At 46.2% G+C, this 17,771-nt stretch overlaps 1 protein-coding gene across 1 annotated transcript in view; it reads left to right on the top strand.

The window, feature by feature from the left end:
• Nucleotides 1-17,771, top strand: part of MYO1E (myosin IE) — a 243,828-nt gene that overhangs the window by 210,207 nt on the left and 15,850 nt on the right. Inside the window, exons 23-26 of the mRNA XM_010374243.2 lie at nucleotides 6,470-6,616; nucleotides 8,486-8,643; nucleotides 11,748-11,840; nucleotides 16,381-16,582. Of these exons, the coding sequence (XP_010372545.1) occupies nucleotides 6,470-6,616; nucleotides 8,486-8,643; nucleotides 11,748-11,840; nucleotides 16,381-16,582 (600 nt within the window). The remainder of the gene's footprint in view (nucleotides 1-6,469; nucleotides 6,617-8,485; nucleotides 8,644-11,747; nucleotides 11,841-16,380; nucleotides 16,583-17,771) is intronic.

The raw sequence follows: 17,771 nt of genomic DNA, 5'->3' as shown, positions 1-17,771 counted from the left end.
GGCAACACCAGCTGCTTTTTCTTCTTCCTCTTCACTATTCATCATCTGGAAGGTTCCTTTCTTGTGGTCTTTCCTTTTTAGAGACTGTAGTAAAATGAGGTGCTTAGCCTAAAAGTTTTTCTGATTCTAAGGAAAAAAAAATAAAGTGTGAGTCATTTGAACTTGTGATGTCTGCGTATTGCAGTCACTGAACCTCACACTTGCCAAAATGAATAATAGTGTTCCCTCATTTCTTTATACTTGAGTTAGGCCAGTAATCAGAACCAAGTTAGGAAGGCAACCAGAGGGTGATGTGTGTGCAGAATCGAACCCAGAGTGAAAATTAATTCTGGTACCAGACTACTGAACGTGCGTGTGTGTTCTCAAAATACTTCAGTACTGGCATAGAGAAGGATTTTAACAGTTGTCTTGTACTTCAGGAAAAAAGCCGCAACATCTGTATGTGTTTTTCAGAATTTCTGAGATCGACTAGTTGACTATTGGCTGGAATGATATCAACATATAGCCTCCTAGTTACGATTTATCCAAGTATCCTATAAGCTTGATCTTAGCCCATCTCTAACTCTTATAACTAATGTCAATGCACAGTGGGCCTACATCTCCCTATTCAAACCAACCAACCATTTAGTGGAAGTTATGACACAACAAGGGAAATGTGAGCATGACTAAATACTTGGTCTGCAGAATTTATTATTTATTTCTGTAGGTGTGATAATGGTTTTGTGGTTAATTTTATATAAAGAGACGTTATCTTTTAATGATATATACTGAAACATTTGAGGATAAAATGAAGGCTGAGTGCAGCCACCCATGCCTGTAATCCCAGCACTTTGGGAGACCAAGGCAGAGGATCACTTGACCCCAGGAGGTTTGGGACCCACCTGGGCAACATAGTAAGACCCCATCTCTACAAAAAATGTAAAAATTAGCCAGGAGTGGTGGTACATGCCCGTGGTCCCAGCTACTCAGGAAGCTGAGGTGGGAGGACTGCTTGAGCTCAGCGGGTCAGGGCTGCAGTGAGTCATGATCATACCACTGCACTCCTGCCTGGGCAACAGAGTGAGACCCTGTCTCAAGTAAAAATAATATCATAGTCTTTACTTTGGTTTAAAATAACCTGGAAGTTATTTTAAAGTGGAAGCGGGGAGAGTGAGGTTGTAGATAATTGTGATTTCATGGATTGGTGCTTGAAATCTGACATGTGGTTCACTCTACTATACTACTTTTTATTTTTTGAGACAGGGTCTCACTTTGCCACCCAGGCTGGAGTGCAGTGGCACAATCTCGGCTCACTGCAGCCTTGACCTCCAGGTTCAAGCGACCCTCCCACCTTAGTCTTCTAAGTAGCTGAAACTTCAGGCAGGTACCACCACTCCCGGCTGATTTTTGTATTTTTTGTAGAGACAGGGTTTCCCCATGTTACCCAGGCTGGTCTCCAACTCCTGGGCTCACGGGATCTACCCACTTCAGCCTCCCAAAGTGCTAGGATTACAGGCATGAGCCACTGTGCCCGGCTCTACTATCCTACTTGTTTACAATTTAGAATTTTCTATAATAAAATGTTTTTCTAATCCTCCAGTAGACATTAAATTTTTAGAAGTCTTTATCTTTTCTAAACATACTGATATATGTCTAGCTGAATTATGGTTAACATTTTTTTTGAAGTTTTCATTTACAAGAAAAAATAGGATCACAACAGGTAGAAATAGGGCCAATAGCTCAGAGAGATATTAGACTGTAGTTTGTCAAAGGGACTCCAGGATAATTTGATCAGGAAAAATCCTTATTTAAATAAATTTAGGCTGGGTGCGGTGGCTCATACCTGTAATCCCATCACTTTGGGAGGCTGAGGCAGGCCGATCGCTTGAGGTCAGGAGTTCAAGATCAGCCTGGCCAACATGGCAAAACCCCTTCTCTACTAAAAATACAAAAAAAATTAGTTGGGCATGGTGGTGTGTGCCTGTAATCCCAGCTACTTAGGAGGCTGAGGCAGGAGAATCGCTTGAGCCTGGAGGCAGAGGGTGCAGTGAGCTGAGATCACACCACTGCGCTCCAGCCTAGGCAACAGAGCGAGACTCTGTCTCAAAAAATAAATAAATAAAAATTAAAGTGAAACACTGATGCTTGCATTTCTGGCTTCATTGGAGACTTGGGAAGAGTGTCAGGAGGTCACACACCAACACGGAGTTGAGACACAGGATTTCTGAGGCTTATGGTGGCTGCTGACAGAAGGCCATGCCTGGGTTTTTGAAGGATCCTCCCAGAGCTGCTGCTTGTTCAAGTACTGACCTGGCCCCAGTCTTATTTGAAAAACTCAGTGAAACTTATTTGAAAAACTCAATTCCACTCATTACCACAGGTGTAATGACCCATGTTCTTGGCTTTGCTATTGTAGGGTGTTGAGTTTGGTGCCATGGAAGCTCTGATTTGGGGCTCTCTGATGAGGCTTCTCATTTTTCTTCTCATTCTGGTAGCTGACCACAAGAAGGATGAGACCAAAAGTTGTGTGGCTGTCTGTCTGGGTTAGTAGATTTTCCAGTACTTATCTCCAGTTGGAAAAACAACCTGTAAGATGGTGCTTTAGATAGAGGCTTCAGCTCCCTGGTCACAACATTCTTGCCCAGAATGTTTCCTTGCCTGAATCCCCTAAACTTTCTGGCAGTAAAAACAGCCCACCTCACTGCCTGTCCTGCTGACCTGAAGCATTACTGGCATCTTGGCTTGCCGGGGCCTGTAAGCACTGGGAACCTGGAAATTGTCAGCATCATGGGATTGAACACCTACCTGGTGCTGAGCCCTGGTTTTCGAAGGTGGATGAGGCACAGTCACTGCCTCGGGAAGCTCCTCTCATTCTGGAAGGGGGAACAGACAGCTGAGTAAACATGTGCCTTACTACAAGTGTTCCCAGCATGATTTAAAGGATACTTCTGGGACTCAAAAGAGGAGAGTGGGTCTTTGCACCTGCAGGTCAGGTGAAGCTTCTTGGAGCCAGACACATCACTGCTGAGGCCTGCACCTGCGTCCAGGCTTTCTCAGAGAAATTAAGAAGGTTCTGAAACTGGTGCCACTGGTTTCTCTGAGTGGTAGAATTCTGGGCAAGGTTTATTTTCTTCTTGATTCGCCTCCATATCTTTCAGTTTACTAAAAGCAGCATATTTCATAATCAGGAAAGACTTTTGTAAAAGTTTAAATAAAGGCAGGGCTATCCTTGGAAATTGCCTTTTCAGCTTAAAAAAAAACAAACTCCTTCAGGACTTTCCTTGGTGTTTTGTAACTACATTTCTATGAAAAGATATATTGGTTAAGAGAGTAAAACAAGATTTTCTAGTGTTGTCAGCAATACAACAGTAAGCCACAAAGACGGAGGAATAAAAAAACAAGGGCAGATCCAAACCAGAGACTAGGAAGAGGTCTTTCAACACAGGGTACAGCGTCAAACATCTGTAAGGAATTGCAGCATAGGAATAAGTCAGGGGTGAAGTCCAAAGATAAGTCTGACTTTTTAGAATAAATAAACACAAAAGCTTTGTTTTCAGGTCCAGGAGCATGGGCTGAGGAGAGCAGAATGAGCTGAGACCCTGGCCTGGGTGAAGGTGGTCTGCCTAGCTCCAATGCCTAGATCACTGAAGGGAGGGGATTTTGGATTTGATGGTTAAAGTCAAAGTGTCCAAACACATCTCTTCTCATTTCTAGATTCATGCTGATAATTGACCTTGAAGTTTTGGCCCGCTTGCTTTTTTCATTATGATAATAATGAAACTCCTAATAAATCTAAGCACATTAAACCGCTCAAGGTGACTTGTGCTGGGCTCATTTAGCCCTGCTGAATAAGCACCATCCTGCCACAGTTCAGTCAGGCAACCAGGCATGATCAGACATGCCAAAGAGAGCTTTGAGCAAACAACCCAAACAGGGAGGAGTTTCATTCCTCACCCCAAAGGTCAAAAAGTGGAGCTTCTTGTTTTACTCTGGTCTGTTGCACGCGCTCTACCTGACGCAGCCATGCCCTTTCACCTGGGCCAGGGTGCCAGGAGGCTTAGACTTTATTGATTCATAATGACCTGGAAGAGCTCTTTTGAGCAGCTTTTCATAAGTGCTTTTTGGAGTTTTGGATTGCTGGCTGTACCTTGAAAGGGAAGGAGGAGGTGCTTGTTCCCAGGCACTGTAGAACTGGCATGTTGGCCCTGAATTGCCTTTGCATGCACTGTTGACTGATGGAGATGAAAACTGTCTGTTGTTTAAACCACTGGTTGTCAAGGTTTATCCTTGATCCCAGCTATCACAGGAGTGGGCAAGAAGCATGGCTATGATATGGGGACGTCTGAAAACAAACATCTGGGGTAATGATAATGACCAAGTGCTCCTCCCAAATGGCCATTATTTGGTAAACCAAATAAACCACAGTAAACGGTTCTGACTTCACATCCAAGGGAAACTTTGGCTGCTCTTCAGTAAGCTGGCCCTGAAAGGGCCAAGCTCCTTTCCCCGACGCTGGCCTCTTGCTTCCAGTGAACTCCATGCACCGCCCCACCCCACCCCCATGGTTTGTGCATGCTGCTATTCTACGCCTTCCTATTCAATTGTGCTGTGGTTCCTTCAACCTCTTTTTCTCCTGTGGATTACCAAGCTCCTTTCCTGTAGGAGGACTGAAAGTACATAATTTGTAAAAAAATGAGAATTTAGTTTTTACAGTTCTAGAGACCGGGACATCCGAGGTCAAGGTGCAGGCAGATCTGGTGTCTGCTGAAGGCCACTCTCTTCTTTATAGATGGCACCTCTTGTTGTGTCCTCACATGGGAGAAGGACAGAAAGGGCAAATCACTCCTGTAAGGTCACTAATCCAATTCATGAGGACCCCTTCCTTGTAACTTAATCACCTCCTTAAGGCCACACTTCTTAATACTAGCACGTTGGTGAATAAGTTTCAACATCAGACCAAGGTAGAGGCTGTGGCTACAGCTACTGGCTCCATCAGCTCCATCAGCTCCGGGTCACTAGCTCCCTGTCTCAGCCCGGAGAGAAGTTTCCTGACAAGCCTGGGACAGTCCACCCAGATTCTCTGTCCAAGGGAGCCCTGTGATCCCAACAAGGGCCCAACCCCTACCTTGACCTGTGAACAGGGATAGCACAGGAATTTCCTTTTAAATGGGTCAGATTTTACATGGAAGAAGGATCCTGGGTCTCAAAGATTCTCTACAGCTCAGTCCTCTGTGTGGTCCTCTTGCCTCATCATCTGGCTTTGTCACAGCCGTGGTAATCCCACTGGTGCAGTGACACCAGGAGCTCCGAGAGCAGAGCAGAGCTCCTGAGCCATGCTGCAGGGCTCTGGGTATTCAAAGAACCGTGTCTGTGGCACTTGGAGAGACTAAAATGTGACCATGGTCAATTCACTGAAGCAGGTTTGCCTAATTTGTTTCTAATGCCTGGGAAAATGCTTACAATCCCTAATGAAACCTCATTCTTCAAAGGGTTGTCTTCGGTATTTGGCAGTGGTACTTGGAGATACTCATAAACTTATATATTACAGCCTTTGGGGTGGTGGCCCCATTCACCTGAGTGATAAATCTAACAGGGAATGCAAATTCTCAATTACACACGTTGTCGCTTTCTACCGAGCCTAGCCAGGCCTGAAGATGGAACTTTGTCTCACCAACCTCCCCTGACCACCACGCAATTTCCTCGGAGCTGGGTCTGCCTCAGCGTCTCTCTGCCATCACCCTATAGCTCCTAACACCTGCTCCCCTCCAGGCATAAATTTCTCCACAATCCCACCCTGTCCAAACATGTGGTTCCTGCAAAGGTGTGTTCTCTCCTTGTCTGACAAAATTCATTAGCTTGAAGGTGATGATTTTTGCTTGTTTGCTATTTGTCCATCTGACCTTTGCATCTCTGAACTTGCACGTGTCTGTACATTCTAGTAGCTCCTGGCTTGCAGTGTCCGCAGAGCACTGTTTGCCAGAATGTTCTTAATAAGTACCTTGAAGTGCAGGACGTTGGCTTCCCTCTTGATAACCGAGCTTACAATTCTTCAAGTTCAAATTTACTACAATAGCTACAACCATATCATAAATTATACTAATCCTAACTTGGAACTTAAGTGTAGAGTTACCCCTTTTCAGCTGCTTTCTATTCATAACTTTCTGGGTTTTTATGGTCTTAAAAACACAAGTTGGATTTGAAAATGGATTTTTTAAAAATATGGGCTAAATTGTCCTTAAGTTCCTGATTTTAACAATCGTGGAAAAAGTACTTTGATTATCTTTTTGTTGGGCTATAAACTTTCTTTGAAAGCAGATTTCAGCAGTCTCATTATGTAATTCATTGTAGTTGGTTTCTGTTTGAAAGATTACTACTATAGAAAGACTGTAAAATCTTAGAACTATCTTGCAGGATTTTTAAAATGGAAGAAAAAAATAGAGTAAACAGAAGCACAGCTTTCACCAAGTGTATTTGTCCAATCTCTTTACAGTACTATGCAGGATGACATTTTTATTCTCCATGAGCAAGAGTATGACAGTTTGCTTGAATCTGTCTTCAAAACTGAATTCCTAAGCCTCTTAGCAAAGCGTTACGAGGAGAAAACCCAGAAGCAACTACCTCTGAAATTCAGCAATACGTAAGTCCGGATCTGGGACCCAAACTTCTGCGTGTAGCTAAAAAGGGGCCTTGATCGCACCCCTGGGATTCAGGATGGGGCTGGGGGAGGCTTGCGAGGAGGAGAGTGGGGTCTGGCTGGCCCCAGTGGAACCTTAGAGCCTGCAGAAGACAGTCTGAATAGTAGTCACAGACTTCGAAAAGGTTACTTTTGCATTTCTGTGAAATAATGACTTCATAGACTAGTGTATTTTCTCATTTAGACAAAAATCTCCTAAATGAGGCAGATAAAGGCAGATTTTTATGTCTCACCCAAAAATAGAGTTTTTTAATTTAGCAGAGCAGACAGGAGTAGAATCAGGCTGGAAGCAGATGAAAGTGACAGAGGTGGGGGCATACATTCCCCAAACCAATGCATAATAAAACCTATTTATTGGTAGGGCCTCTGGGGGCTTGAGGACTATAGGTGGCCAATGTGTTGTGTAGGTGACTCACCTTCCCTTCTTTTTTTTTGAGATGGAGTCTCATTCTGTTGCCCAGACTGGACCTCTGCCTCCCATGTTCAAGCAATACTCCTGCCTCAGTCTCCTGAGTAGCTAGGATTACAGGTGCTCACCACCACACCTGGCTAATGTTTTTTTTGTATTTTTAGTAGATATGGGGTTTCACCATGTTGGCCAGGCTGGTCTTGAACTCCCAACCTCAAGTCATCTGCCCGCGTTGGCCTCCCAAAGTGCTGGTATCACAGGCTTGAGCCACCATGCCCGGCCTCACCTTCATTTCTTTTGGCAACATGACCTAATGGACCCGGTACTGGCATACTGTTGACCCTCTAATCTCATATTTGCTGAGTAAGAGTTATTTAGCTAGTCTGGACAATATAGTAAGACCACATGTCTACAAAAAGTAAAAAAAAAAATAAAAAAAAAAATTAGCCAGGTATGGTGGTGCATGCCTGTAGTCCCAGCTACTTGGGAGGCTGAGGTGGGAGGATACTTGAGCCCAGGAGGCAGAGATTGCAGTGAGCTGAGACGGCGCCACTGCACGCCAGCCTGGGCAACAGAGCAAGACCCTGTCTAAAACACAGAAAGTTTTCTTTTTAAATGTCCCCATCGATAAAACGGGAATATCCTCCATCTTTTCCCAGCTACAAGAATGAGGCCAAGACAAAGCCTTAATATCATGATGAGGGAAACTTATAATAGGCAGCTACTTAAAATTACGATTTTTCCTTCTTATGATATGAGAAAATCTAAGTTAAAAGCAGAATCAGGATTGCATAGTGCAGGCATATAGGCAATACAGAAGCATTAAAACTGGCTGGGGAGTTTGGGAACTGCAGGTAAATCCTGCCTTCTATTTGGATCTTGGTTGCTAGTGTGTCTTTTTCCATCCCTGGGTGGGATGTCATGGTGCAAGAACAGTACGGGACTAAACAAAGCCAGGTTTTATGCTAAAGAGTCTTCAAGCTGGCCTGTGTCTGGCGTCTGTCAGTCCTCCACAAGCACAGAAGCAGGGATAACAGCTGGAAGCACAATGACAGCACAGCGGTGTGACCTGGAAATTGTCTCTTTTCCTCTGTCCCCTCAGCAGGTGCCCCTGAGGCCACCTGACAGAGTGGCATTGGCACATTAGTGAGGTGTACCTCCCTCACCACCTGGTGTCTCATGGTACCGGGCCCCGGATGCTCCTGCTTCTGGCTCATTGTCATGCAGCGACGGTGCCACCCCATGGATGCGGTGCACATCCTCAGGGCCCTGCCCCTGGTGTGGATTGTCCGGTCTTGCCTCATGTTTATGCTTTTCCAGCAGCAGAATTCCATGGAAGGATCATTGAGCACCGTTTTCTCACTGCTTCCTTCAACCTGTTAACCCCAGTGTGCTTTTTGCAGGCTTGAACTGAAGTTGAAAAAGGAGAACTGGGGTCCCTGGAGTGCAGGGGGCTCCCGGCAAGTGCAGTTCCACCAGGGCTTTGGAGACCTGGCTGTCCTCAAGCCCAGTAACAAAGTGCTGCAGGTCAGCATTGGACCTGGACTGCCCAAGAACTCCCGTAAGTGCTCCACAGGCCCTGCAGGCAGAACTGCTGCCGCTCACCCGAGTCTCCTGAGCAAATGCTGGAAACGTGCACAGATGTGGGGGCTGAGAATCAGTACACCTTCTGCTTCCTGGGGCTCAGGCTTTCTTCAGAATGGAACATTTCAAACTAAAGCAACAGCAAGGAAAATGAGCAGGTTAAAAGTTTCTGAGGGACTTAGTACTTATGTATCAGTATACCTGGCATTACAATATTGTGATTAAAACAAATCAGAGTTTGTTAGCTTCAAATTTCCCCTCCCTTTCCAGTCAGATCTTGTCCACAATACCAACATCATCCTCTATGCCACCTTAAAGAAATTGACTGGGCCAGGCACCGTGGCTCACACCTATAATCCCGGCACTTTGGGAGGCCAAGGCCGGACGATTGCTTGAACCCAAGAGTTCTAGACCAGCGTGAGTAACATGGTAAAATCCTGTCTCCATACACAAAAATAAAAATACAAAAATTAGCCAGGCATGGTGGTGCACGCCTGTAGTCCCAGCCACTCGAGAGGCTGAGGTGGGACAATGGCTTACGCCTAGGAGGTCAAGGCTGCAGTAGCCTGGGTGACAGAGCAAGACCTTGTTGCATTAAGAAAAAGATGACACTTTGGGAGGCCAAGATGGGCGGATCACGAGGTCAGGAGATCGAGACCATCCTGGCTAACACGGTGAAACCCCGTCTCTACTAAAAAATACAAAAAAACTAGCCGGGCGAGGTGGCGGGCACCTGTAGTCCCAGCTACTCGGGAGGCTGAGGCAGGAGAATGGTGTAAACCCGGGAGGCGGAGCTTGCAGTGAGCTGAGATCGCGCCACTAAGAAATAAAACACCACACACACACAGACACAGACACATGCACTACCTCAAACCCCAGTCTAACTCCTTCCCTGGCCTTTGATTCTTTTTCTCTTTATAATTGATATTTATAACTTATATCTATAGTACACAGCATAGAATAATATATGCTATGTATACTGTGATATTGTTCTAAAATTTGGCCTGTGTGATCACACACATGAAGATGCCATATGTAAAATAACTGTTTCTAGGCCAGGCACAGTGGCTCATGCCTGTAATCCCAGCACTTTGGGAGGCCGAGGCAGGTGGATTAGCTGAGGTCAGGAGTTCGAGACCAGCCTGACCAACACCCCGTCTCTACGAAATGCAAAAAACTAACAGGGTGTGGTGGCGTATGCCTGTAGTCCCAGCTACTTGGGAGGCTGAGGCAGGAGAATTGCTTGAACCCAGGAGGTGGAGGTTGCAGTGAGCCAAGGTCACGCCACTGCACTCCAGCCTGGGCAACAAGAGCAAAACTCCATCTCAAAAATTAATTGATTAATTAATTAGCAGTTTCTCAAATCCGTCTGCAAAGGTACACCTTAACATGTTCTCTAACATATTAATACAATACCAATAAATGCCATCATTTGTTTTTTTTTTTTGATACGGAGTCTCGCTCTGTCACCCAGGCTGGAGTGCAGTGGCCGGATCTCAGCTCACTGCAAGCTCCGCCTCCCATTCTCCTGCCTCAGCCTCCTGAGTAGTTGGGACTACAGGCGCCCGCCACCACGCCCAGCTAGTTTTTTGTATTTTTTTAGTAGAGACGGGGTTTCACCATGTTAGCCAGGATGGTCTTGATCTCCTGACCTTGTGATCCGCCTGTCTCGGCCTCCCAAATTGCTGGGATTAGAGGCATGAGCCACCGCGCCCAGCCCATCATATTTTTATATGTGTAGAGCCACCACTCAGGAAATGTTGGTGTATGTCTGTGTATCCGTTAGTACTTGCAGAAAACAGACAGCAACTTTTCGGGGGCTTCTGAAGAGACTTTTCAAGAAAAAGATGTGGACAGGGTTTAGGAAACAAAGTAGGGACCCAGGGAAAAGGAACAGCAGGAGACCATTGTTATCTGCAAACCTGAAGCAGCAGAGGGAGGAATGAGGTGAACTGAAGGCTGTAGGCAGGAAGGAGGCACATGAAGTCCCCCTACCTCCCTCCTGACATTCTAGTCTCCTGCCAGTGCCTCCTGTTGGCCTGGCCTATAGGCCTCACCCCACTGGAAGGCAGAGGCCTGGCTGTCCACAGGACTCAGACCCCAGGGCACAGCCGGGCAAAGAAAGGCTGCAAATAACCAGCAGGCTGTGTGTGTGCAGCGGGCCCCAGAGTGGAAACTGCCCAACAGGTGTTGGATTTTATCTTATTTGGGGTGGGGAGAGTGGCCTAGGTACTGGGAGGGAAGCCCCCAATAGGCCACATCCGTTTGCCCCTGGTCCCATGTGGTTGGTTCTCCCAGGCCCCAGAGCTATAGCTCCTTTGCTGTGTCTGCAGTGTGCACCTTGTCACCTCCTACCCTTCTCTATTCTTCAGCTCTTCTCTTTATAAGAAATTCCCTCTGCACCTTCTTCCAGCTGGTTTAATCCTACCTTCCTTCCTGTTCCATTCGAGACCCTATTTGTTGATTTTCTCCCCCACATAGATGTCTCTGCAGAGATCTCCTCTGGCTCCTCTGGCCCTGCTGTCCAGCCCTGACTATGACCCACAGTGTGTTCCTTTGGCCCCAGCTTGTTCCTAATTCCTTCATGTCTGTGTCAAGGGTACAAGTCTGCTTCTACTCCTTGTGGTCTCTGTGTTTAGTTCAAGGACCGTAGAACACACACTCTTGCGTGAAAGGCCCTTGCCAGAACGGGCTTCCTGCCAACCCCGCTGATCCGCAGCGTTAGTGAACCTGCTCAGCCACTTAGCGTGTAGAACATGAATGCAAATGTTAAAATGTTCCATCTGTCTCAAAAAGTCTGCAAAAATAGAAACACCTTTGTAAGATGATCAGACCTTTAAAAGCCACGGTCTAACATTTCAAAACTGTACCTCTAGAAACCTGTCCTCCAGCCCCTCCCACCCAGTAGCTACCATTACATACTTCCCTCAACTGCCCCTTCTCCGCTGCAACTGTTCTGCAGATCCACCTGAGAACTGGAATCCACGCTTCTCAAAAATTTTCCATATGCAAAGAACCACGAGGATCCATAAAACCAACGAGTAGCGCTGATTTTAACTTTGTCTTGCTTGTTTATTTCAGGCCCTACCAGAAGGAACACTACCCAAAATAGAGGTTATTCCAGTGGGACTCAAAATGCCAACTACCCAATGAGAGCGGCCCCTCCTCCCCCAGGTGAGCCAACCATGTACCATAGTCTGGGACCACTAAATCTGGACCCATAACATAAAATATGTTTGGGAAGAAACCCATTATCAAATCAATGCACACGTATTAACCAGGCATGGACCATTTCAGTGCCAAATGTACAACACAGCCGCTCTGCTGGAGACCTCACAATTTAGAAAAGTAGGAGTCAGTGAGACTGAACTGCGGCTGAGTTCGCAATCTGGATTTCATTTCTTCGAAATATTACTCCCTTAGGAAAGGCTTCTGACAGAGAGAAAGGAGTTCTTGTCCGTGACAACTAGACTGTTGTCAGCTTTTAAGACACAGGATGCTGCTTTATGGAAATAGGAATTTGTCAGGTCTAACCACACCACCACTACCCAGCTCTGGCCAAATACCACTACAGTAGCCCCAGCTTATCCTCGGAGGATGCATTCCAAGACCCCCAGTGGGGGCTTGAAAATGCAGATATTACCAAAACCTATCTATACTTTTCCAGTTTGAGTTTTCCACAAAACCAGCATAAATTTTTTTCCTTCTTCACAATGTTACAGATAGAAGATTCGTTGTTACTGTAGATCTTAGCAACCTCTGCATAATTTTTTATCCTTAGTAAGTTGAGAACTTTCACCCTTTCACTTAAAGGAAGCACTTAATGGCTTCTCATTGGCATATCCAAATTGCCAGCTTCCTGGGGCCATTATGAATAACAAGACAGCTGCTTAGTGACTGATGACGGGGTAGTGCACAGAGCATGGATAGGCTGGGCAAAGGGACGATTCGCATCCTGGCAGGACAGAGCGAGATGGCATACAACCTAAACCTTAGGAATTGTTCATTTCTGGAACTTTCATTTAATATTTCCAGGCCACAGTTGACCATGGGTAACTGAAACAGTGGAAAGCAAAATCATGGATAAGGAGGGGAGGGGGCCACTGCACAGTATCTTGTAAGTTACAGCAGCTTAATGACTGATTCGAAGAAATTTGTTTTCCATTTATTTTCTGAGATTAGGATTCAGGAGGCCTGTTCGAAAAAAACAAAGTAATATCTGAGAGCATTACAAAATTATTATAAAGTTTACGCTTACATTTCATGTTTATCTCTTCTTTTTGGGGGATGGGGTCTCAGTTGGCCAACTGGAGTGCAGTGGCACGATCATAGCTCACTGCAGCCTCGAGCTCCCTGGATCAAGTGATCCTCCCACCTCAGCACGTTGAGTAGCTGGGACACCCCACTGCATGCACCACCATACCTGGCTCATTTTTTTACTCTTTGTAGACATGGAGTCTCACTGTGTTGCCCAGGCTGGTCTTGAACTCCTAGGTTCAAACAATCCTCCCACCTTGGCCGCCCAAAGTGTTGGGATTAAAAGCGTGAGCCACTGCACCTGGCCTCTCATTTTGAATAATAAAAATAAAACTGACAGATCCATACACTCTAAACCTGAATCTTAGACTTTCTGCCTCTGAAAATCTGTGTAGTGTTTGCAGAACACTTGCAGAAATACATAACATCTTTTAATGCTGTTCCATCGCTCACAAAATTCAGTTCATAAGAAACTGCTCCCAGAGTGTTTGGTATGAAGCAGTTTAGGTTCCAAGTCTGAGAGGGTCATTTTCAGGCTCTATTTGATTCCAGTCTTCCCAGCCAAGAGAATTGTGTTTGTACCAACGTCTTAGATAAGGAGTAAAAAGCATTTCTTGAGGCTGGTTGTGGTGGCTCACGCCTGTAATCCCAACACTTTGGGAGACCAAGGCAGGAGACTTGCTTGAGACCAGAAGTTTGAGCCCTGCCTGGGCACCATAGCAAAACCCCATCTCTATAAAAATGTTCTGAAGAATTAGCTGCAGCTGGGCGCTGTGGTTCAAACCTATAATCCCAGCACTTTGGGAGACCGAGGCGAGCAGATCACTTGAGGCCAGGAGTTTGAGACCAGCCTGGCCAACATGACAAAACCCTGTCTCTATTAAAAATACAACAATTAGCCAGGCATGGTGGCACACACCTGTAATCCTAGCTACTGGGAGGCTGAGGCACGAGAATTGCTTGAACCCGGGAGGTGGAGATTGCAGTGAGCTGAGATCACCCCACTGCACTCTAGCCTGGGTGACAGAGCAACACTCTGTCTCAAAAATAAATAAACTTAAAATAAAAAATAAAAATTAGCTGGACATAGTGGCACATGCCTGGAATCCCAGCTACTCAGGAGGCTGAAGTGGGAGGCTGAGGTGGCTATGATCATGCCACTGCATTCCAGCCTGAGTAACAGAGTGAGACCCTGTCTCAGGATTAGCTGGGCATGGTGGCATGCACCAGTGATTCCAGTTACTCTCAAAGCTGAGGCATGAACATCATTTGAGCCTGGGAGGCAGAGGTTGCTGTGATCTGAGATCGCACTACTGTACTCCAGCCTGGGTGACTGAGTGAGACTCTGTCTCCCCTCCCTATCCACCACCCCCGCCCCCTCGCCCCCGGCCAAAAAAAAAAAAAAAAAAAAGACATTTCTTTAGTCTGTGGAATCTCACCGTTGTTTGCTAAAGTATGGACACTGGGGCCCAGCAGTGAGAAACTAATTCTCGTCTCTTTTGGAGTCCCCGTCCTGCCTTGACCCAGCTCTGTCTCCTTCTTTCTTCTTTGAAGAAAATCCAAGCACAGAGGAACTTAAGAGAAGCCCTGTAGTACCATATTACTGCGTGTGCGCTGGTTCCAGTGGAGAATTCTGGCCAAGTCCACCTGGAACGCTCACTGGCCTCAGCTAGGTTGGCCAAAGCAGCCTCAGATTGAATCAGGCCACAAAGTTTCCAACCTTGAGCAGCGCTCCCCAACTAAGTGCCAGTTCTTTCATCAATAAAATGAGACAATGGGACTTGGATCCATTCAACCAGTGCTTCTCAAACTGTCTGTGGTGGAAGACCGGGGGTTTAAAAAAATTTCCAGTCCGTCACAAACCATACATTTGTATGATACAATAAAAATGAATTAGTAGAAGAAGAATTTTCAAAGCATATAAAATGTAAGCCAAAATTTATTATAAGATGCAACTGGCATGAAATAGATCTGTCGAACTACCACGAACGTTTCTAAATGCTCTTAACTTCTGATCTTATTGTGGACAAGGGGATCTCGAGCAGCATGTGGGGCGGCCCCTGTGGGGATCCCACTTTTATCATGGGCCATGTGACATCCCAAGGGCATGTCACACACTTAAGATGCCCCTCTCCTTTCATTGGGACCCTAGGCAGCAAGTGGGGTCCTTCTAGTCTCCTCCACCCAGACCCTGTGGGAGCCCATTCAGCTGTCACTCACTGAGGGAATGGGGTAAGGTGAAGGGCAGCTGTTTGCTCCAAGTGTCTAGTTCTGATCTGGTCTGGTGGCCTGTGGGAGGAAATTGCTAGAGACGTGGCTGGATGAGGAGCCACCCTCTTGAAAGCTCCACCCTGAGAAAACCAGGGTTCAAAGTAAGAATTCCAGCTATTATTACTGGGCAGGAAGAACCCTATTTCTACAATAATAAGGATATAGAGAAAATGCATGTCGGAGCTGGAAGCCACCAAGCAAATTCTGGACCTATCTCGTGGTTCTTTCGTGAAGAACTGAGACTATGAAAGATCAGTTCTCTTGCTCATGATCAGTGTAGCTATCAGAGGCAGAGCCAGAACTGAACCCCTGGTCCTTCTCTAAGGGTCATCCCACTGGTACCAAAGAGTTCTCTTAATTTGGTTGGAAGAGGTTTTTGGGTGGGGTTCACCACAGTCGGCCTTGAAGAGTCTTGTTCTCTTTCTCCACTCAGCCCAGATCTGTCAGTGGGAGAATGAATAAGGGCCTCTTCATACGTAGCATGGAATGGTAATGCCCAAGTCAGCCAAGACGCATGGTTTGGAGCCTGTCACTCTAACCCATTACTTATTAGCTAATGTGATTTTAACTAGACATCGCTGTTTGGCTGAGAGAGCTTGCTCCATCCGGACTGAGCCAACTGGGTGGCCACTTTTCCCTTGCCTGTGTAGAGCACCCCCTCTGCCTCACACAGCAGGCTCCTCCAGTGGATGCCCAAGACTGACCCCTTGAAAATGGATGTCCAGCTGTTTAAACAGCTGCCTGCCAGCCCTCTTGAGTCATAACCTCATAATTTTTCTGAGGCCCAAGAAGGTGTCTCCCAGCCAGCTGTAAGCTTACCTTTCCCTACTGTGGACTTTGAACCCCAGGAAATCTGGGGATTCTATTGTCACCAAGCATGTGCTGAGTGTCCGCTGTGTTCCGGGCACATCCCAGGAAGTTGACCATGCATTGTTGGATGTGTTAAATACATACAATTTTATTTGTCAGTTATACCTCAGTAAAGTCTGGGAATGGGGAGAAGAGTGAATCAGCTCTAATTCTCACAATGTGTTAGCAGTGATGCCTTCCATTTTTTTCAAATGCGGAAATTGAGACTCAGAAGTTAAGTAAGCTTTCCTTGTAGTACGTGGAAGAAACGTGGAGAGACTTATGGCAAAGGATCCAAAAATGTAAGCCTTATTTCTTTCTCTCTTTCTCTCTCTAGGATACCATCAGAACGGAGTCATCAGAAACCAGTTTGTGCCACATCCCGATGCTCCTGGAAGCCAGAGGTCCAGTCAGAAAAGCCTGTACACCTCCATGGCACGCCCGCCCTTGCCACAGCAGCAGTCTACTGGTTCAGACCGAGTGTCACAGACGCCAGAGAGCCTGGATTTCCTCAAGGTCCCGGACCAGGGAGCTGCAGGGTAAGATTCTCACATCCTGTGGATGAAGCTGGCAAGCTCCATCTCCACCACTCAGAACAAGGGTTCAGAGGTTCCTGGGGGCTGTCAATACAGGATTCTAAAGTTCAGTTTTCCACCTCAGTGCTGTATTCCAGGAGCCAAGGCTGTGGGGCTGTGGCGGGCATTTCTAAAGGTACAGCCACATTAATAGTAGACAGCTCATTTCATTCTCCAGAGAAGGCTTAGCTTGGAAACATCAGAAGATGGGTGCCCTTTGGCCCCAGATACAGTTACTCTGCGACCTCTTTGTGTTTTCTTGCATGGTTGAGGAATAAGGGAGCTTTTGATTTGGGTCTGTGCCTGCAGTTGCATAAATACAACAGCTTTAAGAGTCTTCAGCAACATTAAGAATAACATCCCAGTGTTCTATATGATGTTTGTTGAAGAATATGAGTTTTTGTGGCTTTACAGTGACAACCTCTCTGCCTTTCTAGAATATAAATAAAGAGTGGTGAAGAGAACCCAAGCTTTTTAGCCGGAGGAAATGAAGATGCCTGAAGCTCTGTGTAGATACTAGAAGAGCTATCAGTTTTCAAGGGGGTTAAGACATGTCCTGTGGAGTCATAGGGATGGACCTAGTGCCAGCTGAAAACCGGTTAGTGAACTCGGTCAGGAGGTAGATTTTGGCTCCAGTAAAGGAATAACATTGTAGCAACTCAAATATGAGTTGCCCTCGCATGTAAAGAGCATTTTGTCCCTGGGAGCATCCAGGCACCAGCTGGATGGGGATCACCAGGCAGGAGTGTTCAGAGTAGTGTTGTCAAATGTCAGATAAGGGGAAGAGAGGTCTCTGTAACGCTGGACCTGCTGCTTACCCTCTAGTTTCCTTGTCTAAGCACTAATGTAATGCCATCAAGCTTGCAGGGTTGTCGGGAGGACTAGAAATAATATATGTAAAATCTCTAGCATGGTACTTGGCTGGCAGGAGTCTTCTCACGTAACTCTAGCTTGAGGGTGGTGATGACGGTGACAGAGTGATGATGAGGAGGACCCCCGTCACTTCATGGAGGTTGAACTAGAGACTTGTAAGGAATCTTCCAGCTCTGCATGACTCTCCGTGGTAGAGTGGCTGTCTGCTAAAGCCAGTAACGGCCTGCTCCCGCCCACTCTCTCTTCTCTTCCCCTTTGTCAGGCCCACTTCCATTTTCCA

Source organism: Rhinopithecus roxellana, chromosome 5 (genome assembly GCF_007565055.1).
Source record: "Rhinopithecus roxellana isolate Shanxi Qingling chromosome 5, ASM756505v1, whole genome shotgun sequence".
Taxonomy (NCBI): domain Eukaryota; kingdom Metazoa; phylum Chordata; class Mammalia; order Primates; family Cercopithecidae; genus Rhinopithecus; species Rhinopithecus roxellana.
The sequence above is the reverse complement of the archived record's forward strand: the minus strand, read 5'-3'. Positions and strand labels throughout refer to the sequence as shown.